Genomic DNA, 27,493 nt, shown 5'->3' on the forward strand with positions numbered 1-27,493 from the left:
TCTGTTCCCACTCTTGTGAAGCGGGACCACCACCGCTCTTCTCCAATCATACGGCACCACTCCCGTTTCTAGGGATCTATTGAACAGGTCACAAAGCTGACCCGCCAATACATCTCTGAGCTCCCTCAGTATCCTAGGATGAACCTCATCAGACCCCATGGCTTTGACCACTTTCAGATTCTTTAGCTCTTCCCATACATTTTCTACTGTAAATGGATTTATCTACTGCACTCCCCTCCAGTTTCTTGTTGTGTAGACTGTCCTTCTCCAGGGTCTTCTGTAGTGAACACAGAACTGAAGTATTCATTTAATATTTCTGCCATTTCTTCATCTCTCCACACATTGATCATTTCCACCTTTCAATTTCACTATACCACTGAACTTCTCTTTTCGCTGATGTATCTGAAAAATGTTTTGTCACCATTCTTTATCTCCTTGGCAATCCTCTTCTGCTTTTTTGCAGACTTGATTAATTTCTTCGTCTCCCTCAGTTCAATCAAATATTCTTCTTTGTGCTCCTCCCTTTGGGATCTTTTATATTTCTTGAACGCTATTCTTTTAGCCTTAATTTTGTCAGCCACCTCCTTTGAGAACCAGATAGGTTTCATTTTTCTTTTGCTTTTCTTTACTTTAACATATAGAGTAGTTGCCTTGGTAATTGCTCCTTTTAGATTGGTCCACATCTCTCTCGTTTTCCCAGCCTTTTAGTTCTTCCTCTAGGTACTTCCCCATTTCCTCAAAGTCCGTGTTTTTGAACTGTAGAACTCGGGGCTTTGTGCTTCTTTTCCGTATTCTTTTAGTGATATTAAACCATACTGTTTAATGATCACTGATGCTGAGGTAGGCTCCCACCTGGACATCAGAGACATTATCTCCATTAGTGAGCACTAAGTCAAGTATAGTTCCTTCTCTATTGGGTTCCATTACCATTTGTTTGAACAAAGCTACTTGCATGGCATCCACTAACGCTCTACTATTTTTAGATTCTGCAGATGGGATTTTCCAGTCTACAGCTGGCATATTTAAAGTCACCAACTATCACCACTTCTCCCTTCTTTCCTATCTTTTGGATGTCTTCAACCAGATCTCTGTCCAGCTCTTCCTTTTGGTTTGGAGGTCTGTAAACCACTCCAATATAAATGGACGCTCAGTCATCTTTTTTAGGTCGGCCCATATGCTTCTTCATTGCCCCATCTTCCTTGCAGCTCAGATGCTTGGATATTGTTTCTGGCAAAGAGCCACACCTCCCCCTTTTCTATCCACTCTATCCTTCCTTAACAAGTTGTAGCCTGGTATTGCTGTATCCCAATCATGAGATTCTGTGAACCATGTCTCTGTGATAGCAACAATGTCCAAGTCTGCCTCCACCATTAGGGTCTGCAGATCTGGGATTTTATTCCCCAAACTATGAGCATTTGTGGTCACAGCTTTCCAGGTTTTCTTGTTAAGGTTATTGCTTTTCCTGGACTCATTATGATGCTTTAGTTGAGATTTGTTATTCATTTCACTCTTTCCTTTTGCAGTTGTGTCACTGCTGACAGTCATCCATCTCAATCTTTTTCTTTTGGTTATGGATCTTAAATTTCTGCATGCATTGGGTTTTTTTTCCTCTTTTCTGGTAACACTTCTGTTTTTCTCAAGAACTTCTTCAGTTTAATAGAGAAGGGTTGTTTTTTCTTGTTGCACTTGATACAGTGTGTCTCCTTGTCACAGGTCTAATTCTACCAGAGCCCACTGTAATCCAGGTTTTTAATGAATTCCTTAATGTCTCATTTGAGTGGGGGGGGGGGGTATACTTGTGCACTGCCCATCTGTCAAGAATGGGTGACTGTAGGTCACATGTGTTATCCTACCTGAGCCTACTGTATCTCTTTTGACACCTGGTTTTTGTGATATTGGGGAATTATTTTCTGAGTAATGTAATGTGGGTGTAATTCTCTTAATTGAAGCTAATTGAGCTTTAACCTCAGTCAGCTCCTTTTTCAAGGAAGAGAGTTGTTCACAAATGGGGCAAGCTCTAAGTTTCCAGATGCTTTCCTTCAGAAGAAAGGCTCCACAACAGTTACATTGGATAGTCCTCATTTTGTTAAATTATTTGATTGGTATTAATTTAATAATTTATCTTGTTGCTAATGTTAAGTTAGGCAGTCTACATTAGAAAAACAAACCCAAGGGGGGGGGGGGGGGAGAGGGAGTCAAACAGTTTAACCTAGGTCAAGCTTGGTAGAGCAGGACACTTCCTGGGACTTTAATAGTCCTTTAGCTATTAAATGATCCCACAGCACTTATGTGCCAATATTAAACAGATTATTAAAGACAGCTTATACAATAAGAGAGATGCAGGTTTACTGAATCTTAAAGCAAACAATTAGCAAGGAACAAACAATATACAATAACCAGACCTAGAGAAAGGTATAATTTAAGCACAGAGTAGTATTTCTACACCGAGAGCCTAGATATAATGAAGCCAGAGCACTATTAGAGTAGGAATAATGAAAAAACAGCAGTTTTGTTTTGTTTTTTTTTTCAGAGAGCACAGATTATGAAACCGAGCTCTAGTAGAGAAGGGATAATGGAAAACAGGTTGTTTTTTTTACAGAGAGAGCACAAAAACTATGAAACAGAGCACTAGTAGAGAAGGGTTGTGGCAGGGGGATTCCACAAACCTGTCCGGAGGGAGGTGGTGGAAATCCAGGTAATATCCTTCTCGAATGATGGCTAGGACCCACTTGTCTGAAGTTTGACCCATCTTTGGTAGAATAGGGCAAGACTGTCCTCCATGGCTTCCTCCTTTGGATGGGTCGGCTGGAGCCTGGGCCCGAGCTGGCTCCCCTTTTGTTGGGCTTATTCCAAAAGGACTGGCTCTGGCCTGCAGGGCGGGCCACTTGATATGTGCTTCTATATGGGTTGAAGCGCTGTGATCCTCTGCCCCTGGAAGGTCAGGGGGAAGGGTCGCTGATTTCTCTTATTCCTGTCCTCCGGTAGCCACAGCAGTGGGGACTCCATTTGTTGGCTCGTTTCTCTAGTTCGCTTCAGAACAGGAGGGTTCCCTTGAAGGGCATCCTTGCGAGTCTCATTTTGGAAGATGCGTCGGCTGACCAGTTTCGGAGCCAGAGTTGTCTTCTGGCTGCCACGGTAGATGACTCCTCTAGCTGCGGTGTGCCCCAGATCAGAAGTGGCATCCGTGAGGAATGATACTGCTGGGTTCCAGGGCTTCCCCAGGAGTGTTGTTCCTGGTCTGTGATAAGCAGGCACGTGTCACCATGGCACAGCAGGCCGCGATCTGTAGAGACATAGCGGAGACGTCAAAGGACTGTTTGAGGATAGATTCCAGACGTCTGTCTTAAGCATCTCTGACTGCTGCTCCTCCCTCCACTGGGATAGTAGTGTGCTTCGAGACCGCACAGACCATGGCATCCACTTTCGGACATGCCAGGAGGTCTTTGGCAGCTGGGTCCAGAGGGTACATGGTTGCCGGAGCATGCCCCCCTTTTGACGTAGTTTCCGGGGCATCCCCATTCCAGGTCAATTAGTTGCTGGACGGCTTGTAATAGTGGGAAATGACAGGAGGTCTGACGAGTCCCTCTAGTAGGAGGTTCGTCTTAGGTTCCCCTGAGGCACTTGTGACCGGGATAGCAAGCTCTTTTAAGCTGTGTGTGACCAGGTCTGGAAGCTTGTCCTTGGTTCGGTGGGGCTCTGTCCCCAGAGGGAGTTCCCCTTCCTCCAGGGGTTCTGAATCCTCAGTTGTCAGTGTCCCCGAAGGTGGGGCCTTCTGGGTGGTGGGATCACTTCCCTGGGCATAGAGGGTCCTGGCATGTTGAGATCTCTGGTGGAACCTGTGGCCGTATTATAGGAGGCCCCGATTGCACGTGGATGAAGGTATGCAGGCCTTTGAAGAATTCCACCCAGGAGATAGATGCTGGGTCTAGACTAAGGGGGTACCCCGTTTGAGGGGGAGTCCTGCTGTGCAATGCTAGGTCTGGCGTACTGTTTGAGAGGCTGGAATCCGGTACTGACTGGGGAGGGCCATGAGTTGGATACCCTAGGGCCTCTTCACACTGTATATACAGGGCCGTGGCCGCCTCATACTGTGCAGCTCTGATGTGGCATGCTGGGCAAAGGCCCTGAGCCTTTAGTTTCTTTTCCGGTGGTGCCATGGCTTGTGCGCATAAAATACAGTTGTGTGTCGAAGTTGTGCACGTAGGTTTGGTGCGCACTCAGGGAGATGTGCGAGCTGTTGTGCGCCCGGCACAGTAAGTGCGTGGCTATGTGCGTATGGCTCGCCTCTGTGTACATGGATTGGGGCGGCCAACAGATCAAAATGGTGATGGCGACTTCCTCGGAGGGTCTCCATGTGGAAGGACCCTTGGATCTAACCGGGTCTAGCCCTGCTAGGGCAGATCAACCCGTGGCACTTGTCCCAGCTAGTGACCAGTGCAACTCCGAGCTTCGGGGACCGGAGACTTTTAGATTTCTCTTACCTTGTCTCTGCACTTCCAGGTCTAGTTCTGGGTGGTCTCTGGCTGCAGGGGGAGAGGGAAATACCTTCATTGCCACGCTCGAGGTTGCACCTGCTGCGTCTCAGCCTCACCCGATGTCGGGGGCTAGGTCCCCTCCGAGGTTCGGCCACCGGACCTAGGCTTACCTCCAAGGGGTCGCGGAAATCACCTTGGGAATTCTCAACTGGGGGAGGGACCCAATGGGTGTCACTGCAGGAGAGCGGGGCTCATCTGAAAAGGTAAGATTTCTTCTTATTCTTTTGGTTTTCTTTGGTGAAATTATGCACACTCGCACAGCATTAGAGTAGAGTCCCAAACTGCTATGGAAACGGAAAATACTGAAGAGCTGCACTTCCTGCAGGGGTATATGTACTGGGACTGATGTCAGATTGAAATCTCATCCATCTCCAACTGCTAGTAGGAGTACACTATACCCATTGGTCCTGAGTCCATCTGCTACACGCTAGGAAATGTCAGTTTCAATTTTAGTTCTTCAAACGTATGTTCTGAGCATTGTGTTAGCCTTTCGTAGGTGGTACAGTCATAGAAAGTTTTGAAGTAACATGATGTGCTTGTGGGTGAGGGTGATTTATGTAAAAGCTAGGTGTTCATATCTTCTGTTGAATGCATTGATTGTACTTGAACACACCTAATAAAAATTTTCAATTTCAAAAAGACATCACTGACATTGAGACCAGAACAGCGGCCATCTTTTAAAAAGACCACATCAGACTGTCAGGTCACTGCCTCTTACTTGTCTGGAGATCCACAGAGACTTTTGATGTAAGGAGCCTCACTCAAATCAGATAAGTCCCCCTGCTGCAAGAGCTCCAAAACACCAGCTGACATCACGGTTTCATGTATTAGCATGCTCATTTCTCAATGTGGTGCACCTATGTGTATTTTGTGTGCAATTGAAAAATTTCTATACTTTCTTGGGTGAATGATTGAGAGGTCCAGGCCACTCCCTTATAGGTGGGCCTGCTGACAGCCTTTGCTGCTAAATAATTTATCTATAGGAATAAGCTAATAGCCATCTGCCTTGGATTACATGTGTTTTGTGACCATGACTTGTTTTTATATTTTGACATGGGTCAGTTTCTGCAGGTCCTTTTTCTCTTAGGTGTATGTGAATAAGAACAGGATGGAGCCTGGGAAGCTGATGAAGGTAGAAGAATGGTTATGCATGGATGTTTAAATCATTCTTTTAGAGCTTTTTTTGTTTTGTGATGCCTTCACTTTAAAAGCTGGCATCTTTTGACTGTCAGCAAGACAGCAGCTGCTTCCTAAGGCTGCTGCATCCTCCAGCATAACAGAAAAGCAGGGTGCTGCAGCTGGGCTAACTGACAACAGCAAGTGTTGCTTCAGGACTGCATCAGCTGTAAACCTGTAGCAGCAAAAAGGCACAGCTGTTGGTAGTGGCACAAAAGCAGGACCAGAAGAAAGGCTGGGGCACTGGTCCATCAGTACAGTAAGCACAGGCCTGGGGAAGTGGCGAGGGGAGTGAAGTTCGGCAGTGCTTCTGGCTGCTTTGGAAAGCGCCTTGGTGGAGCATTGCTAGTATTGGTCCACAGGTGCAGACAGCCACCTTCCAGCCAGTGGTGGTGAGTCCTTTTATGGGAAGGAGACAAACTGCAGGCCTGCAAGATTTGCCACTTGACTAAATACCATACAATCTACAATGACTTCCATCTTTACTCATTGCTTACTTTATTCCATTAGAGGTACATGCTTACAGTAATGCTGCAGACATTCAGACATGTACTGGGGCAACAGCTGACCTGATATACAGAGGAAAGCATTACCTAGACATGAACAAGCTCATATCTGCTGGCACTTAGGACAGGATCTGGACTTGTTAATTAAATCAGATCCCATAAATATAGCACAAGCATCCCAGGAGCCACATTCAATTTAAATAGAAATAGATCAATGATATATGAGTGGAAACAAGTCTTAATTATTCCCTAGTTAGAAGAGAAACTCCTGAGGTGCATTCTTATTGAATAATCTGAAACCAGCCAGTGGACTTCTTCCTGCGCACCTGCAACAACCTAAAGCATCTGCACGGCCCATGAGTGTGCCAGCTTTCGTTTGAAGGAAAGTTGTTCATGTCCCACTAAAATCATTTCAAGGAAATGAAGTCACCCAAGTTCACTCTGGGCTGACACTAATACAGAACCCTCACATTTGATCTTAGGTAGATTTAAACAAAAACCCCCCCCCAAAATAGATAAAACATCCTTAGTAAGATTTGTTTACTATGAGAGCAGCCTAGTGAACAAAAAGGCACAAGCCAAAGTGATGGAATCACATGGCTTCTCATGCAAACTCAGTTATTTAGCGATATTTTAACCAGATCGTGTACAAGGAAGTCTAAAGATTGCCATGGGACATCCCTGTATGTTCCTCAGAAGCAGAAAGATCTCCAGCCATAAAAAAAGTTGCATGCATTGAATAGTTTTCCTTTGCTGCTGCTTGGATGTCTCAGTTTTCTCCTCCTATGGTCCTCTAAACCACATGGTACAGAGGTTATCCCATAAATACACTGGCAATGATGCATACGTATAAGAAAGGTACAGGCAGGCAGCAGGAAACAACTTGATACCTCTATTTCCTTCCCCTATTTCTGACTTGAGCCTTCCATCCTGGGAGGTAAAAAGGTATTTTAAATCAAACACAGAGGTAAAAAATAAGCCAAAGTCTTTCCTATTGCTATGTTTGTGGCATTCAGAATACCAGCATTTGGGTTCTCAGAAGTCATAAAAGGCACTTGATTAATTTTTTGAACTCATCTTCAGCATGTATGCTAGAACGGATCGTCTTAAAACTGAACATGTGGGATCTCAAAGACAGACCCACATGGGTAGAAGACTGTTTATGACTGAGAAGTTCCAGCTCTTCAGTTGTGGCACTTTGAAACCAGAGGTGCTTTGATTGGATGATTCTCTTTGCAGTCCTAACTAAAGAAAAAAGTTAAATTTTTCAGGCTTGCAGACCCATGAGACGTGCAGCATTCAGCACATCATCCCTGTTGAGATAACATCCACATAGCTGGCGATATCCAGTGAAAGCCTCCCGGCCATGTAGAATGCGCCAGTTATCCACAAACAGGACCTTTAAAAAACAAAACACAGGATAAGTGACATGCTTTTACCTTAGCTCATGTTCAGAGGAAGCTAGCAGGTTTTACAGACTAGTCAGAGTTTACCTCATTTACTGCAAATACTATTAGGTGGGGGGGGGGGGGGGGGGGGGAACTAGTGTTTTCCCAATCTCTTCCTGAAACTCAGCCACAGAATAGATCATTTATCAAATAGGCAGCTAACAGACTACTGTTTGGGAGCGGTTATGCTAGGATGAGAAAAAAAAATTCTAGGTGTAGTACATCCACAAGGAACCTGGCTAAAGGATCCAAGGTCTCCTATAGGGATGTGCTACAGCCAGACTGCCATTTTTTAAATTAAAATACAGCTCGTTCCACTAAGAGCACCAAACATCTCACCCTTGACAAGCATTTCCTCTTCCACAGTTCAGGGATGTTACCAAAAACATTGCACTTCTGGAGTCTAATTCCATAGCTGTCTACTGCCACCATCCCACCCAAGAGAACAATTTTAGGTCCCATCAAGACGCCCAAGCTGGTTTTGAAACAGCTTGCAAATGTATTTAGCAGCATGCCTGCAAAACCTCATTATACCACTTCCAGCTCCCATGATTCCCCTTCCAGCTCACTCTTACCTTGCCTGGCTTCAGTTTGACCCAGAGCTCGTTCTCTGGTCTCCTCAGCTCTGTGGTAAGAGCCCGATGTGCAGCATACCAGTGACGCACAATGTTATAAGGCACTGTGTTAATGACAGCCCTGTCATAGTTGTTATACCTAGATCAGAGCAAGAAAGAAAGTATGACAGATTTTAAATTTAATATCTGTGTGTCATTTCTACAGAAAAAAAGTTTACACACAAACTTGCATGTTAATTATCTAAGGCTCCTAAACACACACAAAGATGTTGGATACTACAGATAACTGACTTAATAAAAATTACCCCACCCTGCTAGTTTTAAACCAGCTTTTCTACATAAAAATTAAAAGTGTGCAATTTACAACAGTACAGGGATTCTAAACTCCAGTTATATGAAAGCTACAAATAGGTGTGGTTATCAGGATAACAAAATGAGTATGCACATGGCTAATCTAAGAACCAGATTTGTATAGTTTGGTTACTCTGAAACTAGACTGATGTGCTATCCTTGAGGACTGGAGAACCCCTTTTTCTAGCACCTTGCATTGACTTGTCAGAACAGCTATATAATCTGATCTTTACCTAATCAAATAGAGTTCATTGTTCCAGGGGTAAACGTTTAGGATGGGCCCAACCCCAACCATGTGGTTATGACAATCTCGGACATGCTCGATGTATTCGTGTCTCAGAGGCACCTTGCAAAGCAGCTCGAAGTCCTCGGGGTGCTTCTGCAGGACCTGTTGGGCGGCGTAGAATCCATCCACCAGCAGTGTCCGGCCACCTGTCCCCTCGTGCCTTAGACAGTGAAACAGCTGCATGCTGAAATAGAGACAAACAGAGAAAGGTCAAACAAGCAGCAGAAAGTGATTTGGGCAGTTGGACCAGTGGAGCAAGATCAGATACACACACGTGTATGCTCCCACCCCACCCCCCACAATAAAGATGTCACACTTCCAAGTCCTGATTGACTCGCTGCAGGATTGGGAACAGGCTTAAGTTATTTTTTAGTGTGACCCTGTTTAGGTTAACTATTCTGCACAGCAAGTGTTGCATTCCAAACATGGAAAAAAGTTTGAAGGAAAATTCAGCAAGTATATATAAAAAAAAAAAAAAGAAGCAGTCCAACCACAAATGTCAGCACAGTTCCCACACTTAAGTACTGAATTAGGTCTCAGGGTATCCCCTCCTTGTTTCTCCACAAGGCCTATTCTTTTTTTTGAAACCTTTGGAATATAGGAACATTTTCTTTTCCTATTCAAAGAAATGACAGCACTCTGCACATTAGCTAGACATCCCTTTCAACCTTGAAATCAGAAACCCAGCCTGGATCTGGAATCTTATATCACGCGAGAGCAGTCCCAGTCACATTTTACAATCATGAAACTGACCCACCCTTTAGGGGTGTGGACCTCCCACCACTCCTAAGTGACCTTATACCCTTTAAAACTTCTTGATCACTTAATGCATACACTAAGCGATTAACAAAGACATACATTGCTAGAGAGCTCCCATTGTTCAATAGTGGGGCTTAGTCAGCCCTACGAGATAGAAAGAAAATAAGTGTAAGATTCTTCAGCAACTGTTTCAAGTACAAAATGTGCCGAAACTGATAGTGGATGAAGTCTGACAGATATCCTGAAGTTGATCTAGTTTGCCATAACAGCTACAGGTAGAAGGATCGGACAAAGTAAGTAGTAGTTCTGAAAGGCATTTCCTGGTGCTTTCTGCCCTGTCTGGAAGAATCCAGCCTAAGCTGGAGAGCACCGACTGACCAGGATGCCTTCCATAGGAGGATGAACAGGAAAGGGCCCCAAGGCTCATCTCGTCTGCCCAAATTCCTGACACGATGCCATTTATGGCTTTCCCCTCACTCTTTACAACCTTGGATCCTCTGTGCTGATCCCATGCTTTCTTGAAATCTACTACTGCTTCTCACCACCACCTTCCCCTATCCTTTCCATAAAAAACTATTTCCCTAAAGCTGCTTTGGAATATTCCTTTGGAGCCTCACACCATCCTCATTTCCCCTGAATAGGGTTTGCTTCTTGTGCATTTATACCTTGAGGTATTTGAAGGTTCTCAACCTTTTGTATGCCAGGGACCAGCTAATTACCTTTCTTTAAATTGCATGGACTGGCTACAGGGTGGGGGCCCCCTAAGAATTAAGGATAAGGAAGTGGGATCATCTCCAGTCTTATGATTGGCCCTATAGCTGCCATGACAACATTTTAAGAAGGTAACTAGCTAAATTACATTGTTTTCCACAAAGATGCTAGATACTGTTTTCCAGAAGTCCAGTCAGCAGTTTAAAAGAAGGCCTCAACCTCAAATCCAGAAATATTGGGGGAGGGGACAATCTAAGGTGACATTTCCACAAAGACACTGGCCTTTAAAATAAAAAAAAGCCATTAAGTCCTAAAAGAACATCGACAATTAAGGTCCCAACCATTTCAACCAGCCAGTAAGATTTGGTAGCATTCAACTAATTGGGAAAATTTTTTTTCCAATAAATCATTTGCAGAAAAAAAAAACTTGACAGTGCATGTGTTTATGCACCCCCACAAGCCAACGAGAAGAGCACCACATTGATGCAAGTACAAATATCCATACCTGGGTACCCACCACCATTACCTGCTCAAACCTAAATCAATAGTAACTTTAGATGCACAGAGGACAAGTTTTGTAACAGTAAGGTCCAGTTTGTGCCATTCAACACAAGATTCCATACTCCAGGAGAAAAGCATTTGAAGGTAATGTCCCTGAATTGTTAGAAACAGCTGCTACCGCTTGAAGGACATTGTAAATTCATGTAGTGAATTGCACCACTGCCAGTAGAAAGGAAACCCCCCCCCCCCCCATCATCTCTCCAAGTCACTAAGAGGTTGTTTTTTTTTCCTCCCCAGCAGACATGCTCAAAAAAAACAAAACCTTTATTTTTAAAGGAGACGAGAAAAAAAATGTTCAAATAGAATAGCCTCTGGGAATGTCAGGAATATATATATATATATATATATATATACACACACATATACACACACATACATATACATACATATACATATACACACACATACATACATATATACATACATATACACACCAAAATTTAAAATATTCATCTACTTTTTATCCAAACACATTGAGATTTCAAACAGGTCCAAAAGGTTTGAGTCAAGGTACCCACATCCACTTGACATCTTACACATAGCTCTGTATTGGCTATAACCGGCCTTGTAAGTCTGGGATATATATATGCATGATGTAAAGGCTAATCTGGATATTCCCAGTTGTGTTCTCAAGAGCACTGCAGTGGATCCCCTTTAAAGCCATCATAGCACCCCTAAAGTGGGGCCACCTTTTGCCCTGCTTGTATCCCATCCATTGCAGTAGTACTCCTTAACCAGAGGTCAAACGATGGCTCACTCTGGACCAAACATTTAGTCAGATGTTCCAGAGCAGTAGCTCCTTTCCCCCAGTATAAGTTGCCAAACCACTCTGTAGCACCCTCAGCCAAGGAAGGAAATCCAGGTCCTCTGTGCACCACTGTTAAAGGCCTTTTCTACATCAACACAGCAAAAACGTTCCCTGCATATTTATATATACTGAAATCCATATATATCTAAGCCAGTAAAAATACTAAGTTACATGTCTAAATGGCAAGTTTTGGGATATTCAGCCCCTTATCCTGTTATTTATTTTGTTTGACTAGAAATATCATCTGTTTACATAGTAACTTGATGGATAATTTGACAACAGTAACAGGGTCCAATTATCTTTACATTACAATGTCTTATCTTATGAGTAAAAAGTAAGTTATCTATACATTACTGCAATAAAAAGTCTTATCTTAATAGCATAAAAACTAAAAAAAGTTTTAATATCTTAACAGTATAAAAAAGAGTAACATTTTTGACAGAGTGGAAACTTGTTTGATATTTTATGGGAGACTTAACTATAAGTCATTGGGGAGTATGGGATTTTCTCATAATTATGCTATGGGCAGAGTTGGATTTTTGGTTGCTTTGCAGGGACGTGGGGTTAGCTTGTTGGTTGGAAGGCTTTCTGGAATAGCCAGGTTTTTAATTTATTTTTTTTTGAAGGTCTGTGTTGAGGGTTCCGTTCTGAGTTTTTTGGGTAGTTTATTCCACAGTGTGGGCCCTGCTATTGAGAGATTGTGCATTCTCTTGTAGAGGTGAGCCAGCTTGGTGGAGGGACTATTGGAATGTTAGAGAAATCATTTGGCTAAAGTCTAGCCATAAAAAAAAAAAAAAAAAGGGGGGTAGGCATTCTGGGGTTGTAACCAGGATGAGCTACATGTCTGGCTAAGTAGTAATATTCAAATTTATCTGCCTACGTTAGCATGGCTGCACTGCTGAATCTTTGTTAAGTTAGCCAGATAAGTCTTATCCAGCTAGTTATGTCTGAATATTGAACTTTTCATTTAATAACTTTCAAAGAATAGTTGACAAGGTATGTGATGACCGACATGTAAATATTTAAAGCCCCTGTAAGGAAAAAAGGGAGCAGTTGGCTTAATCTGACTTCACAGGCATCAGTATACTTCCAGTAAAGCAGGAAAAGGATGAGAAGTGCCATTTGGCATAATAGCAGCCAAAGAATCATATCCAGTTAGAAGGGGTCCGTTTTTCATTTAGCTTGCACTAGAAACCTGATTTGAGAGAGAATTATCTTGGGAGACGGAAGAGTCTATGGACAGCCAAAATTGCTTTAGCAGAATATGACTTGCGTGTAGGATGAGTAAAAATTTAAGAATGGATTGCTGCAGAAAGATTCTCTCTTTTCTTGTGTGATAAGGGGAAAGGATTAGAAATAATCACTAAGCCAGAAAGCTTCCAAGCAGATCCACGTGGAGTGAACAGAATTCTTGTATCTGTAACCACTGAATTGCAGAGTACCCAAACTCTGATGGCATGGAGGCCGAGCAGCAAGAAACCCCCCTGCCCGCCCCAATAACCTCAGACAAGTTGCTTATTCATTGACAGAGGCAGAAAGAGTGTTTGTTAGAATCTAAACTTTGTGCATTCTTCAGTTTTTACTTCTTTCCAGAACAAAAAAGTTTGGACATTTCTTCTGCAGTTATATGCCTGTTGGGTGACGCAGGGCATCCCCTTAGGAAAGGGCAGTTGGCTATGCTCCTTGTCCGATGAGATGTCAAGCTCAGGAGAGCTCCTGCCACTACAGTAACAGTATAGCCATGTGTGCCTCTCCCTCTTATGGTCCTGCATATAGTGCTTCAAGAGAAGCACAGCACCAGCTGAATTTCAATTTAATGTTTTGGTCTGAGAAATTCTTTAATTTTTCTCTTTGAGAACAGTACAAAGGGAGAGAGACTTAGTTTCCCCCGGGACAAAATGTTAAGGCAAAGTACTCACCCACAGGGCTCCTGGAAATAGGTTGTGTCAGTGTGGCGGTCCAGGGCCAGCTTGGTGTACGCTGTGTCTCCACGGGAGAAGTCAGACGTGAAATCCCACATTCTACCATAGATAGTTTCTCTGAAAAAAAAACCAAAACACCCACAAATGGCATCCATAAGATTTGTCTCCGGTCTGAGTTAGGAATGGTATAGATATTTGATTTATATTTTGTTTTCCAGCACTTGGAAGAGGATTATATTCAGGTACTGTAGATATTTCCCTGCCCCAGAGGGCTTATATTCTAAGTTTGTCCCTGAGGCAAAGGGTAAAGTGACTTGCCCAAGGTCACAGCAGTAGTGGGATTTCAACCCTGCTCTAACTACTAGGCTACTCTTTAGTACAGAAGATTGTTTTACATATGGGGGGGGGGGGGGGGGATCTAAAGCTGGAGTGGGCACCATTATCCCAAGTCCAGGAGAGCTAGCCATTCACAGGACAAAGGATAACACTAGGCAGCATTCTCTTTTCTGGACTCTGGTGCCTCTCACACCCAACAGCTTGCCCTGCACAAGTCGAGAACTTGTCTTGCTAGGATCTTCAAAAACGACTACACCATATCACAGATTCAAACTTGCATGCATTTAAATGAAGTTTCACCACCCCCCAATCAATACACTATAATCTACATCTGTAAGGTACAAAGGTTATTGGGGAACAAAGCATGTTTGTATTGAAACAAACAAGTTACTTACCTGAATTTTGTTCTTGGTGTAGACAAATGGACCCAGGACCAATGGTTTATGCTCCCCTGCCAGCAGATGGAGACCGAGTCAGGTTTCAAAGCAAACATCACCCTACATACACCCCTGCAGTGACCTCCACATTCTCTTCAAAAGCCACTGTGGACCCACTAGTGAATAAACTTGATTTTAAAAGTGATTAATTGGTGAGTACAGTTATGGTTATCCATTTTTAAACACTAAATCCCAGTAAGAATATAGGTGCCCTGATCTAGGGACTGGATGAAGGCTTACCTGTAGTCTTGTATTCGATGTCCACTCCATGGCAAACCCTTGGCACAATTCTTGCCCATCTGTCTACACTAAGGAAAATGAAATTCAGGTAAGTAATTTCTCCATTTCCTAGCATGTAGTCAGACTCAGGACCAATAGGATGTACAAGAGCCACTGCCGATTGGGGTGGGAGGCTGCCCGCAGTCCAGTTAACACCACCCTTGCAAAGGCTGCATCCTCGCGAGCCTCTACATCCAGGCGATAGAATCTGGAGAAGGCATGCAAGGAGGAGCACATCACAGCTTGGCAGATATTGTCAGGAGATAGTCTAACTTCCACCCATGAGACCACCTGAGCCCTAGTGGAATGAGCTTTAACCTGAGAAGGTAGTGTCTTTTCCAGTCTCCATGATCACCTCCTTAATCCAGCGAGCTATGGTAGCCTGCTAAGCTGGTTCACCCTGCTTCTTATCGTAAAGGACAAACAGGCTGGTTCTGGAACTTCCAAAAGTCTGACATTCAAATGACAGAGTAGGCAGTATTCCTCCCGTGTCCTTGTGTGTATCTAAAGGATGACAACGAATGACAGATTCAAATGAATTGAGACAAGAAGGATGGAATGGTATGAAGCTGTAACGCTCCTGGAGTCATCTAGAGGAACTGTTCCAACACAACGCCTACAGTTCAGAGATGCAAAGTGCCAAGCTGGAGTAGGCACCTTGTTAACCTTAAAACAAACAAGGAAAAAACTGCAGTGGCCGAAAGGAGGGCCCTACCAAAAATTTGAATACTAGATTAAGATCCCCCAAGGGAACCAGCTACCATAGGGATGGCTGAAGATAGCTGGGGCCTCCCTCAGAAAAACAGGCCAAGTCGGGGTGAGCCAACAGGGAGATTCTATTCATCTTGCCCCTGAAACTGAAGAGAACTGCTACCTGCATTTTCAAGGAGTTGATGGCCAAGCCATCCTGCAAAGTTTCTCGAATAAGTGGGATTTTGACTGCCCAAGGGGGGACACCACAATCCTTGTACCAGGCCTCATACTCTCCAGACCAGCACATACAGTAGGGATGTAGAGAACTTCTGAGCACAGAATATCCTCACTTCATCAGGCGAAACCTCTCAAGGGCCAGACCCTAAGACAGAATAGAGTTGGATCCTCATGAAGCAGTCCCTGCTGTAGCAGGGCCCTGTGCGATGGGATGTGTCTCCACATGTCTGTATACTATGGATGCCTAAGCCAATCTGGAGCTACTTGTAGGACTAATCCCCTGTGGTGCTCAATTTGGCAAGTGACCCTGCCCAGCAGGGGCCCTCTGAGAGAAAGTGTATAGCAACTCTTCTTCTGGCCAGGTCTGAAGAGTTGATCCCCAGGGACCATGGATGTCTTCTGCAACTGAAGAAATTGGGGAACCTTCACACAGAGATGTGGCCAGCAGGTTGATGGAGGGGAGGCCCCAGCAATCAGATGAAAGGCTTTGGCCAACACCTTCTCTCCTGGTTCCAGACTCTCCATGCTTAGAAACTCTGCTCTGTCTTTTCCTGTGATGTGGGAGGCTGAGAAAGATCTTATGGAATGGGCAGAAATACATTTCCTGTGACGCTTGCTGGCTCTTGGTTCCACCCTGGTGGTTGTTGTAGGCTATTGTTGCATTGCCTGACACCACACAGGCTGCTTGAACCTGGAGTCTGTGGCTGAATTATAGACGAGCCAATCTGACTGCTTGGGCTTCCAAGGTGGTTGATGTTCCAGAGGGCCTCTGGTTCGGTCCAATGTCCCTTGGCCGACAGTGAGTTCCCCAGCCCCAGAGACTTGTGTCTGTCGTGAAGACCAGCCAGTTTGGCGAGGACAGAACACACCCCTGTGCAGATGAGCTTCCTGCGCCACCACTGGAGCCAAGAGCATACTCCCATCAGCAGATGGAGGTGAATTGAATAGTCTTGAGACTGTGGGTTCCAATGTGACAGCTGTGAGCAAAGTGGTCACATTTATGCCCTTGCCCATGGCACCACTTCCAGAGTTGCTGCCATCAGACCAAGAACTTTGAGACAGCTCCATGCTGGGTGATTTGTGCTCAAAGTGACACCTGGGACATCAACTTCCTTATCCTTGCCCTGCTTGGTGTCAAACCGAACTCCCAGATATTCCAAGGACTGGGAAGGCTTAGGACTGCTTTGTCTAGGTTTACTACCCAACTGAGTTCCTGCAGCAAGGTGGTCACCCAGACACTCTTCCATGGATTTGACCTGGATCAACCAGTCTATATACAGGTGCAACAGGATTCCCTCTTTCAATGCTGCTGCTACAACCACCATAATCTGAAAATGTTCTGGGGTGGTGGCTAGGCCAAAGGAAAGTGCCTGGCACTAATAATGGCAAAGCAGAGGAAACTGTTCCTGACAGACTAGAATATGTAGGTAGGCCTCTGATAGGTCCAGGGAGGTTAAGAACTCTCCCAATTGTATAGCCAGAGTGTCAGGTTTTCATGCAGAAAATTAACTTGTAGATGTCTGTTTATGCTCTTGAGGTCCAGGATGGGCAGGTTCCTTTAGTCCTCGAGTATGAAGAAACAGATTGAATTACACCCCATATTTTCCTGGGGCACAGGTACTGGGATTATAGCCCTCACCCTGAGAAACCTTAACAGGGTAGTCTCTACTGCTGCCTACTTGTATTGGGAGTGGCAAGGAGACATGAATATGTCCCAAGGAATAATGTGAAATTTTAGCACATATCTTATCGTATGGCCTCCAGTACCCATTTGTCTAAAGTGATCAATCTACTGCTGGTAGAAGAGGGACAATCTAACCCCTAGCTCCTTGTTCCAAGGATGGGTCAGCAAAATTTCACTGGGGATGAACCTGAACCACAGCCTACCCCTCTTGGGCTGTCAACTATGAAAGGACTGAGACCTCTGAAACATTGAGTTTCTGTAGGAGCGAGAACATTGGGAGTCCCTGGAGCCACCCCTCATAGGCTCAATGATTGCTCTGCTTCCTCTTCTCTTCTGGTAGCCAGGGGACTTGGGTACTCACCCCATTTACTGGCCAGCGTTTCCAATTCATTTCCAAAAAGGAGTGATCCTTTAAAGGGCATCTTTGTAAGATTTGCCTTGGAGGTTGCATTTGACAAGTTCTTTAGCCATAGCTGTCTTCTGGCCACCATCAAGGCCACTCCTCTGGCCAAAGTATGGACTAGACCGAAGCCATGTCTGAAAATAAAAGTGGTGGGTTCCATAACTGCTCTGGAATTCACCCTGGAGTCATCCACCTCCTGAGAGAGAGAGGAGAAGGCACGAACGAGCCACCAGGGCACAAGAAGCAATCTGCAAGTTCATTGCTACTGCAAAGGCTTGTTTAAGGATGGACTCCATCCATCGTGTGCCTCCTTTAAGGCTGCACCTCCCTCCACTGGGATTGTTCGCTTAGACACAGCACAGACCAGTACATTCACTTTAGGGAAATGCAAAAAAAACCCCACTTACTGCTGGATCCAGTGGGTATAGAGCTTCTAACACTCATACCCCTTTTAAAAACTTGCTTCCAGGGCATCCCATTCCAGGTCAATCATCTCCTGGATGGCTTCTAGTACCACAAAGTAGCAAGAGTCTCTGTAGGGAGATCAAAATGGGATTCTTTGGTTCCATCAGAAAAAAAAAAAAATCGGTCCCAGGGACTCCCAGCATCTTCAGGGTCTGGGAAACCAAAGCTGGCAATTTCTCTCTATGAAAAGACTGCAACATGTTTCGATATGGTTCCAATCCAGGGAGAATTTCTCCTTCTGAGGGGTCCAGATCGTCCTCTTAGTCTGAGCCATCTGGGTCCCTATCAGGGATGTCCTTGGTAAGGGGAGTCATGCCGATAAGACTGGGAGAGGGAGGGCTTACCGGCTGAGATTCTGTCCAAACAAGGGCAATTGAGGTAGTAGACTGCAACTGTATAAAGGATTGTAGACCTTGGAAAAATTCCACTCAGAGTAGCCAGGTTCATACCTAGCCCAGGAGGTACTGGGGTAGATGCCACTCAGTTTTCCTCTCCCATGGATGACCCAGTCAAGGGAGTACTCAGATTTGGGATACTTCCAGTTAAGGCTGTGACTAACACCATCCTCTGAATGGGAGGAGCCAGGCTTAAAGTCCAGGGGGGCCAACTCTCCTAGGGTTTCCTCAGTGCTGACATGAGTTTGAATCCAGATAAGACTGCAAAGCCCTAATATGACAAGCACCTCTCTGCACTGCTTATGTTTCTTGGCTGCTAGTGCCACTGGTGGCGGTAATCGTTCTATCAGCTTGTGCTTAAAGTTTTATGCGCACAGATTATGTGCGGTGAGGTGCATCTATAGCCCGTGCACCTGGCTTTTCCTGTGTGTGCATACATATGCACAGAACAATCTTGTGTGCGGTGTATGCGCAGAGCCAATGCATTGCGCGAACCAAACTTCTTTGGAGGGCAATATGGCACACAGATGTGTGCAAGATAGTGCCACTGCAGCCTACCACGTGGTGTGCTGACCAAGTCTAAAGCGAGGCTACTCACCCTGTTCACCTTACCTCAATGGGGTCAGTAAAGACGTCTGTACGGCACACAGAGCAAGGAGAGCAGAGGAAGTCTTACTGAAACTCCCCCAAACATCTGAATCAGGAAGTAAATTAAAAAAAAACAAACACACACTTACCCAGGCTCAGTGCTTACTGGCTAAGTACAGAAACTGTCTCCAGCTTCGGGGGGGGGGGGGGGGGGGGGGGGGGGGGGGGGGGGGGGGGGGAGAACTTTGGCCATCACCACCACACTCTGCTGCTTAAGCAGCTGAAAGGCAGCAGGTGCAGGAAGCAAAGTCCATGCCAGGAACCAGCTACTGGACCAAGGCACACCTCTGAGGGATCTCTGGAATCACCTCAGGAATTCTAAACTGAGGGGGGGGGACCTTTAGGCATCACCGCAGGAGTGCAGGGCTCAATTTTCCTTCAATTTAGGAAGTAGAATTTATCCTTCCAAAAAGTACAGCAATCCCCTAGGGAGGGGTATGTCCACCATCTGCTGGAGACTGAGAAAACTGAGGAACTGAGGTCACTGCAGGGGTGTATGTAGCGTGATGTCAACTTTGAAATTTGACTGTCTCCATCTGCTGGCAGGGGAGCATAACCCATTGGTCCTGGGTCCATCTGGCTACATGCTAGGAAACAAGTTTAACTGGATCAGTCTCCTGCCCCCACCCCTCACACAGAGTCAAAACTTGGTGGCAGCAATTACATCAAAGTCTGTTGGGATAGAGCAACTTTACACAGCTAAATTTCTCAATGTTAAACCATCAACTGTTCAAACTTAAATTCCCTGGGGGATTGTTGTCAGCAATGTTCATGTCATGCCACAGATCTGATAGAGATTGGGGCTCTGAGCTACTCCAGAACATTTGTAGATTTGGCCCCATGCTTGGGTTTGTTATAGTGAAAACTTCCATTCTAGTTTCAGCTTTCTGGATGAGGATTTAAAGTTTATATACTGCTTATTCAAAAATGAGATTGAGGCAATTTACAGAATACAGTGTATAGTTAAATATTCCAATAAAAATAGTTTAAACATTGGAGGATATATACTTAAAAAGGTAGACAAATAGCAGAAGAGGGGGGTATCAGTCAGGGTGTGATTTGTCAAATGCTATCTAGTATAGACAGGTTTTTAATTTTCTGAATTCTTTGGGATTTGTTAGAAGCCTAAGTGTTGCTGGGATCAAGTTCCAGAGAAGCTCCTGCCACTGAAAAATGGAGAAATTGCTTACCTGATAATTTCGTTTTCCTTAGTGTAGACAGATGGACTCAGGACCAATGGTATAGTGTGCTCCTGATAGCAATTGGAGACAGAGTCAGATTTCAATCTGGTGTCACCACCAGTACATATACCCCTGCAGGAAGTTCTGCTCTTCAGTATTCTCTTCAAAAAGCAATTGTGGATATGTGTCTCCAGTTAACTGATTAATGTGGTTAACATGAACTGGTTGATGTGGGCTATAGCTGGAGACCGCCAGTGCACTTCAACCGAGAAACACCAACACCCGGTAACTATGGGTGTCTTAGAGGAAAGCGTGGCTTACCCGTACTTGTCTTGCTCTCGGGGATTGTCAGAGGTTCCGTATTTGGCGGCAGCTGTGGGTGGGATACTGAGTCCATCTGTCTTCACTAAGGAAAACGAAATTATCAGGTAAGTAATTTCTCCATTTCCTAGCATGTAGCAGATGGACTCAGGACCAATGGGATGTACAAAAGCTACTCCTGAACCAGGTGGGAGGCCCATGGCCCACTTAGTACTGCCCTTGCGAATGCTGTGTCCTCCTGAGCCTGAACATCCAGGCGGTAGAACCTGGAGAAAGTATGGAGGACCGTGTCGTCACCCAACAGATCTTGGCGGGTGACAGCATGTTGGTTTCCGCCCAGGCTCTAGTGGAATGGGCCTTGACTTGTAGAGGTGGAGGCTTGCCTGCCTCTTATGCAGGCCACCCTGTTTACTTCTTTGATCCAGTGGGCTATGGTTGCCCGTGAGGCCGCTTCCCCTTGTTTTCTTCCTGCTGTGAAGGACAAATAGGTGGTCCATCTTTCATACGGATTCAGACCTTTCTAGGTATCTGTCGACGTTAAGATGGCGAGATTCTTCCGAGCCCTTATGCTCGTCTGGAGATGGCAGAGAGATGGTTTGGTTTAGATGGAAGTGAGAAATCACTTTTGGGAGGAAGGAGGGGACTGTGCGTAGCTGTATGGATTCCGGTGTGAACCTGAGGAACGGTTTTCGGCAGGATAGTGCTTGAAGTTCTGAGATGCACCAGGCCGAACATATTGCCACTAGGAATTCAGTCTTCAGGGTTAGGAGTTGAAGAGGTAGGCCTCTGATAGGTCTGAAGGAGGCTCCCACTAGGAAGTCTAGTACTAGATTGAGGTTCCATAGGGGTACCGGCCACTTTAGGGGTGGTCTAATCTGCTTGACCCCTCTCAGGAAGTGGGACACGTCCGGATGAGATGCTAGGCTGGTGCCTTTCACTTTGGCTCCGAAGCAGGCCAGAGCAGCCACCTGAACTTTTGAGTTGAGAGACAACCCCTTCTGTAGTCAGTCCTACAGAAATTCCAGGATTATGGGAATTTTGACTGTGCGTGGAAGGATGTCATAGTCGAATATTCTCCATATTCATATGTAGGTCAGCGATGTGGAGAACTTGCATATTCAGAGCAAGGTGTCAATCACCACCCTTGAGTATCTGCTCTTCTTCAGGCATGTCCTCTCAATGGCCAGATCGTAAGAGAGACTAGAGTTGGGTCTTCGTAGAGGATCGGGGCCCCGGTCACGTGTCTTCGCACCACGGCCTTCTTGGCCAGTCCGGGGCCACTAGAAGTACTAGCCCCCTGTGGTGCTCTCTCTTGTGGATGATCCCACCCAGTAGTGGCCGGGTGGGGGGGGGGGGGGGGGGGGGGGGGGGAAGGGGGAAGAAGGCGTATAGCAGATCTTCCTGTGGCCAGGTCTGGAAGAGGACATTGATCCCTTGGGATTGTGGTTCTTGTCTGACTGAAGAAGTTGGGAACTTGGGCGTTGGACCGGCTTGCCAGGAGATCCATGGCTGGGGCTCCCCAGCAGTTTACTATCAACTGGAAGGCTGTGGTAGACAGCTTCCATTCCCCTGGGTCTAGACTTTCTCTGCTGAGGTAATCTGCAGTGAAGTTGTCTTTTCCTGTGATATGGGCAGCTGAGATCCCTTGTAGGTTTGCTTCTACCCACACCATTCGAGGATCTATTTCCAGGGACACCTGTTGGCTTCTGGTTCCTCCTTGGCAGTTGATGTAGGCAACTGTCGTGGTGTTGTCTGACATGACTGACCGATTTGTCCCGAAGTCTGTGACAACCATATGCAGCCTAGTCTGACCACCTGGGCTTCCAGTCAGTTGATGTTCCATCCCGACTCTTCCTTGTCCCATTGCCCTTGGGCCATCAGTTCCTGGCAGTGGGCTCCCCACCCTTGTAGGCTCGCGTCTGGTGAGCAAGATAGTCTTACTCCCTTGCTCAGATGGTCTTCTTGTAGCCACCATTGGAGCTGGTTCTGCACCTCCCCTGGGAGCTGCAAACTGAATAGTCCTGGGACATCGGGTTCCACAGTGACAGTAGGGAGTGCTGTAGCAGTCGCATGTGAGATCTTGCCCATGGGACCACTTCCAGGGTTGATGTCATGAGGCCGAGGACTTAGAGGTAGTCCCATACCTTGCGACAAAGACTTGTTAGCAGGTTTCACAATTGGTTAGTCATTTTTCTTCTCCTCGTTAGGGGGGGGGGGGGGGAAAGAATGACCTTGTCTTGTGTTGAACCGGACTTCCAGGTATTCTAGAGATTGGGAGAGCTGTAGGCAGCTCTTGTTTGTTTTGACAACCCACCCAAGGTTTTCCAGTAGAGCCTTGACTCTGGTGGTCGCCTGATGACTTTCCTCTGGAGACTTTTCCCTGATCAGCCAATCGTCCAGATATGGGTGTACAAGGATTCCCTCTTTCCTCAATGTCGCCGCTACTACCACCATAATTTTGGTGAACGACTGAGGGGCAGTGGAGAGCCCGAAGGGTAGTACTCTGAACTGGTAGTAGTGGTCCATGATCGTGAAGCGCAGGAAGCGCTGATGTTAGTGATGGACTGGGATGTGCAGGTATGCTTCAGACAGGTCCAAGGATGTAAGGAATTCTCCCAGCTGTATCGCCCTTATGACCGGGCACAGGGTTTCCATGCGGTAGTGGTTGACCAACGAGGTCCATGATGGGTCAGAATGTTCCCTTTCTTGGGGACAATAAAATAGATGGAATAGTGCCCAGTATTTTGTTGCTGCATGGGCACCGGAGTTGTGGCCTTTAGGACGAGTAATTTGGCCAGTGTAGTTTCCACTGCTGTCCTCTTGGAGGGTGCATGGAAAGGAGATTTCACGAACTTGTCTGGAGGGATGTTGTGAAAGTCCACATAGTATCCCTCTCGAATGATGGTTAGGACCCACTTGTCCGCTGTTATCTCGACCCATCTTTGGTAGAATAGGGCAAGCCTGCCCCCTATGGCTTCTTCCTGTGGATGGGTCGGCTGATTCTTTGTGGGGTGTGGCTGGGGCTTGTGCCAGAACCGGCTCCCCTCCGCCTGCGGGGTGAGGGACTTGATATGTACTCTTGTAGGGTCTGAAGCGCAGTGATCCTCTGCCCCTAGGTAAATCGGGGAGAGAAGTGTTTGCTTCTTTTGTTCTTGTCCTCCGGTAGCAGAGGTACTGGGGATTTGCCCCATTTGTTGGCTAGCTTCTCCAGTTTGCTTCCGAACAGGAGGGCTCCTTTAAAGAGCATTCTTGTGAGTTTCGTCTTGGGAAGTCACATCGGCTGACCAATTTCGGAGCCAGAGTTGCCTTCTGGCTGCCACTACAGATGAGATGCCCCTGGCTGAGGTGCATACCAGGTCAGAGGTCACATCCGTGAGGAAGGATATTGCTATTTCTAGTGCTTCGACAGGCGTGGCAGCATTCCTGGTCACGGATAAGCAGGTGCGTGTTACCACGGCACAGCAGGCAGCAATCTGTAGTGATATAGCTGATACGTCAAATGACTGTTAAGGATGGATTCCAGACGTCTGTCCTGGGCATCCTTGAGTGCCGCTGCTCCCTCAAATGGGATGGTAGTGCCTTTGTGACTGTGCAGACCATGGCGTCCACTTTGGGGAATGCCAGGAGATCTTTGGCTGAGGGTTCCAGTGGGTAGAGGGCTTCTAGGGCTTGTCTGCCTTTGAAACTGGCCTCCGAGGTATCCCATTCCAGGTCAATCAGCTGTTGTATGGCTTGCAGGAGAGGGAAATGGCATGAGGCCTGACTGAGTCCCTCTAGGAGAGAGTTAAGCTTCAGTTCCCCTGTGGCACCATTGCCTGGGATTGCGAGCTCCAAGCTGTGAGCCACGAGGTCTGATAGCTCGTTTTTGGAGAAGAAATGCCTCATGGTTCAGTAAGGTTCCGTTCCTGGAGGGATTTCCCCTTCCTCCTGGGATTCTTGATCCTCATCCGAGGTGTCTGTGTCCCTATGGAGAGGCTTTTGGCTGGTAGAGGCATGTCTCTGGGGGAGGCTGTGGTACTGGTTGCATGTGGACAAAGGTGTGAAGACCTTTAAAGAATTCTACCCAGGAAAAGGATCCTGGGTCTAGATTGAAAGCCACTGCGTCCCCGGGGAGCCCCATGTTTGAGGGAGGCTCACGCTGGGGGTGGAGAGGTCCGGTGTACTATCAGTGGATCCGGATTCCTGTAGTGGCTGGGGAGGGGGGGGGGGGGGCCTCGACTTTGTTCTCTCACAGCCTCCTTGTGCTGTCGGCGCATGGCTGTGGCCTCTTCGTCCTGCGCAGCTCTTATGTGGCAGGCTGGCTAGAGGGCTTGTGCTGCCATGGTTTGTGCGTATAGTGCACACACCGGGAGGCTTAGCTATGTGCTCCGAAAATGTGCGCGCAGCAACGCACATATCAAACTTATGCGCTCGGCCCCTCAGGACGGCGATTGATGGGAAATGGCGCTGGCGACCATGCAGGCAATATGGCGCCACCTCGGAGGGTCTCCACGTGGGAGGACCCTTGTATCTGATCTGGGTCTAGCCCAGATGGGGCTGATCAACCCGATAACAGACGCCGACTGACGATCTGTGCAGCTTTCCGAGCCTCGGAGACTTTTAGAAAGTTTTCTACCTTACCTTGTCTCAGCGTTTCCTGGGTTTTGTTCTGGGCGGTCTCTGGCTACAGGGGGGAGAGGGAAAGTATCTTCACCACGCTCTGTGTTGCACCCGCACCCATTGCCAGGGGCTAAGTCTATGCTGGGAATCGGCTGCCGGACAGAGGCCTACTCGAGGGAACTCTGAAATCACCTCAGGAATTCTCGACTGGGGGAGGGACCCGTAGGTATCACCGCAGGAGATACCTACGGGTCTGTAGATACCTACTCATCTGTAGAGGTAAGGTTTCTTCTTGTTTGGAATTTTCTTTGGTTTGAATACTCTAACGCTGTACAAAAGTGTATAGAGTCCAGAACTGCTATGGAGATGGAAAATACTGAAGAGCAGAGCTTCCTGCAGGGGTATATGTACTGGTGGTGACGTCAGATTGAAATCTGACTCTCCAACTATCAGGAGTACACTATATCCATTGCTCCTGAGTCCAACTGCTACATGCTAGGAAAGCATGTTTTATTTCAAGCCTGGCAATTTAAAAAAGTTCTCCCCCAGGTTCCTACAATTAAATCTCTTTAGCATTAGATGTTGCAGGGGTTGATAGATGTAGAGAAGTGCACAGCCAAACAGCAGAAGGATTGTGAATTAAGTTGAAAGTTAGCATTAATTTTATAATGGATATGTTGCCGAATTGGGAGCCAGTGGAGATCAAAAAGAGGATTGGAGAAATGTGTTCTGATTTTAGTATTTGTGAGAAGGCAAGCTGCAGCATTTTTATTAATTGTAATGGATGAACTGTTGAGTCAGGAAGGCCTATATATAGGACATTACAATAATCTAATCCTGATAGTATAAGAGCTTGAAGAACAGTTCTGAAATCAGTGGGATAACAAAGGTTTGTTTTTTTTAGAAGAGTTTGTAGAAGGATGCTTTTACAACTTTAGAAGTGTTAAGACATATTGGAGTCAAGGGTGACTCCTAGATGGCAGGCTTGATTGGTAACAGGAATTGTTTGATTGTGAAATGTGATGGAGGTGGACAACAGGTAGAATAGGGTATGATTTCAGTTATTGCAGCATTTAATTTCAGACAGACAGTTGTGTGATAACAAGTTTTGATAGCTGAGGTAGAGTACAGTTAATGAATGTTATGAGGCCAGGAGGATGTACAGGGTATGATAAATTAGATATCAGAACAGATTTTGAAATCAATGCCTAGACCTATTAGAATATAGCAGAGAGGAAGTAAATAAATGTTAGATAGCATTGCAGAGAATGAAGAACTTTGTGGAACTCCAGAAGCAGTAGCGTACCAGTCTGAATGACATGCCAAAGTTAAACTTGCTGAGGGCGGTTGGATATAGACAATTTGAACCATTGGAGGACTACATCTTTAATAATCAATGGATTGTAAGTTAGTGAGAAGCATGCCATGATTTAATTTAATGTAATGTATCGAAGGCTGCGGAGATGTCAAGAACAACCAGAATATAGTCTGTATTAGCATCAAAGCCGTGGACAGAATCAAAAGGAAGAAAGTATTGCTGATATGTTCTGTTAGTTGAACTATGGATTCCACAATTTTGGCTAAAGGGCTTAGGGATGCTGTTGGATGAAAGCTGGTGATATCTGTGTAATCATTTTTTTCCTTCAGAACAGGAAGAATGGATGATTTAATGTATTGGGAAGTATTCCGGTACTGAATGATAAATTAACTAGTTAAGCTATGGAAGGAGAAATGTGTTAGACAGTCTTAATAAGTGACCTGGGCAAGGGTTGTATGGAGAATATGTAAGCAATTGTAATATGGTTGAGGAATCTATTTCAGAAGAGACGGACCAGGTGCATTTGACTTTAGGGATGGGCAGGAGAGAAGATTCAGAGGAGACTTTGGATATTTTGTCTTGAAAGTGACAAGCAATTTTTACAGAAGGCATTCAAAATATTACTTATAGCAGATTTGTGAACTAAGATTTTACAGTGTTACAGGATATTGGGGTTACCATTGGCCTCTTGTATTTTGTTTGCAGAGGCTTTTGCAATATCAATTTGTTTTTTATATTTTTGTAAGGGTAACTGAAAAACGTTTTTTGTTCTAATGATGGATTTTTGCACTGGCGTCTTAATAGTTTTCGTGTTACATAGTGCAGATAAGAACCGGGTGAGGGAGCAGGTCTACATATT

The 27,493-nt window shown here is 45.7% G+C and overlaps 1 protein-coding gene across 7 annotated transcripts in view; it reads right to left on the bottom strand.

Annotated features, from left to right (window-relative positions):
• Positions 1–6,185: 6,185 nt before the first annotated feature.
• TMLHE (trimethyllysine hydroxylase, epsilon) overlaps positions 6,186–27,493 on the bottom strand; it is a 63,358-nt gene continuing 42,050 nt past the window's right edge. For all 7 annotated transcript variants that reach the window (XM_029607206.1, XM_029607207.1, XM_029607208.1 and 4 more), the window contains 4 exons: positions 13,636–13,755; positions 8,825–9,061; positions 8,241–8,379; positions 6,186–7,616 (listed from right to left, as the gene is read on the bottom strand). In XM_029607206.1, coding sequence (XP_029463066.1) covers positions 7,485–7,616; positions 8,241–8,379; positions 8,825–9,061; positions 13,636–13,755 — 628 coding nt within the window. In that variant the 3' untranslated portion in view covers positions 6,186–7,484. The remainder of the gene's footprint in view (positions 7,617–8,240; positions 8,380–8,824; positions 9,062–13,635; positions 13,756–27,493) is intronic.

The sequence above is a fragment of the Rhinatrema bivittatum genome, chromosome 6 (assembly GCF_901001135.1).
Source record: "Rhinatrema bivittatum chromosome 6, aRhiBiv1.1, whole genome shotgun sequence".
NCBI classification, from domain to species: Eukaryota; Metazoa; Chordata; class Amphibia; order Gymnophiona; family Rhinatrematidae; genus Rhinatrema; species Rhinatrema bivittatum.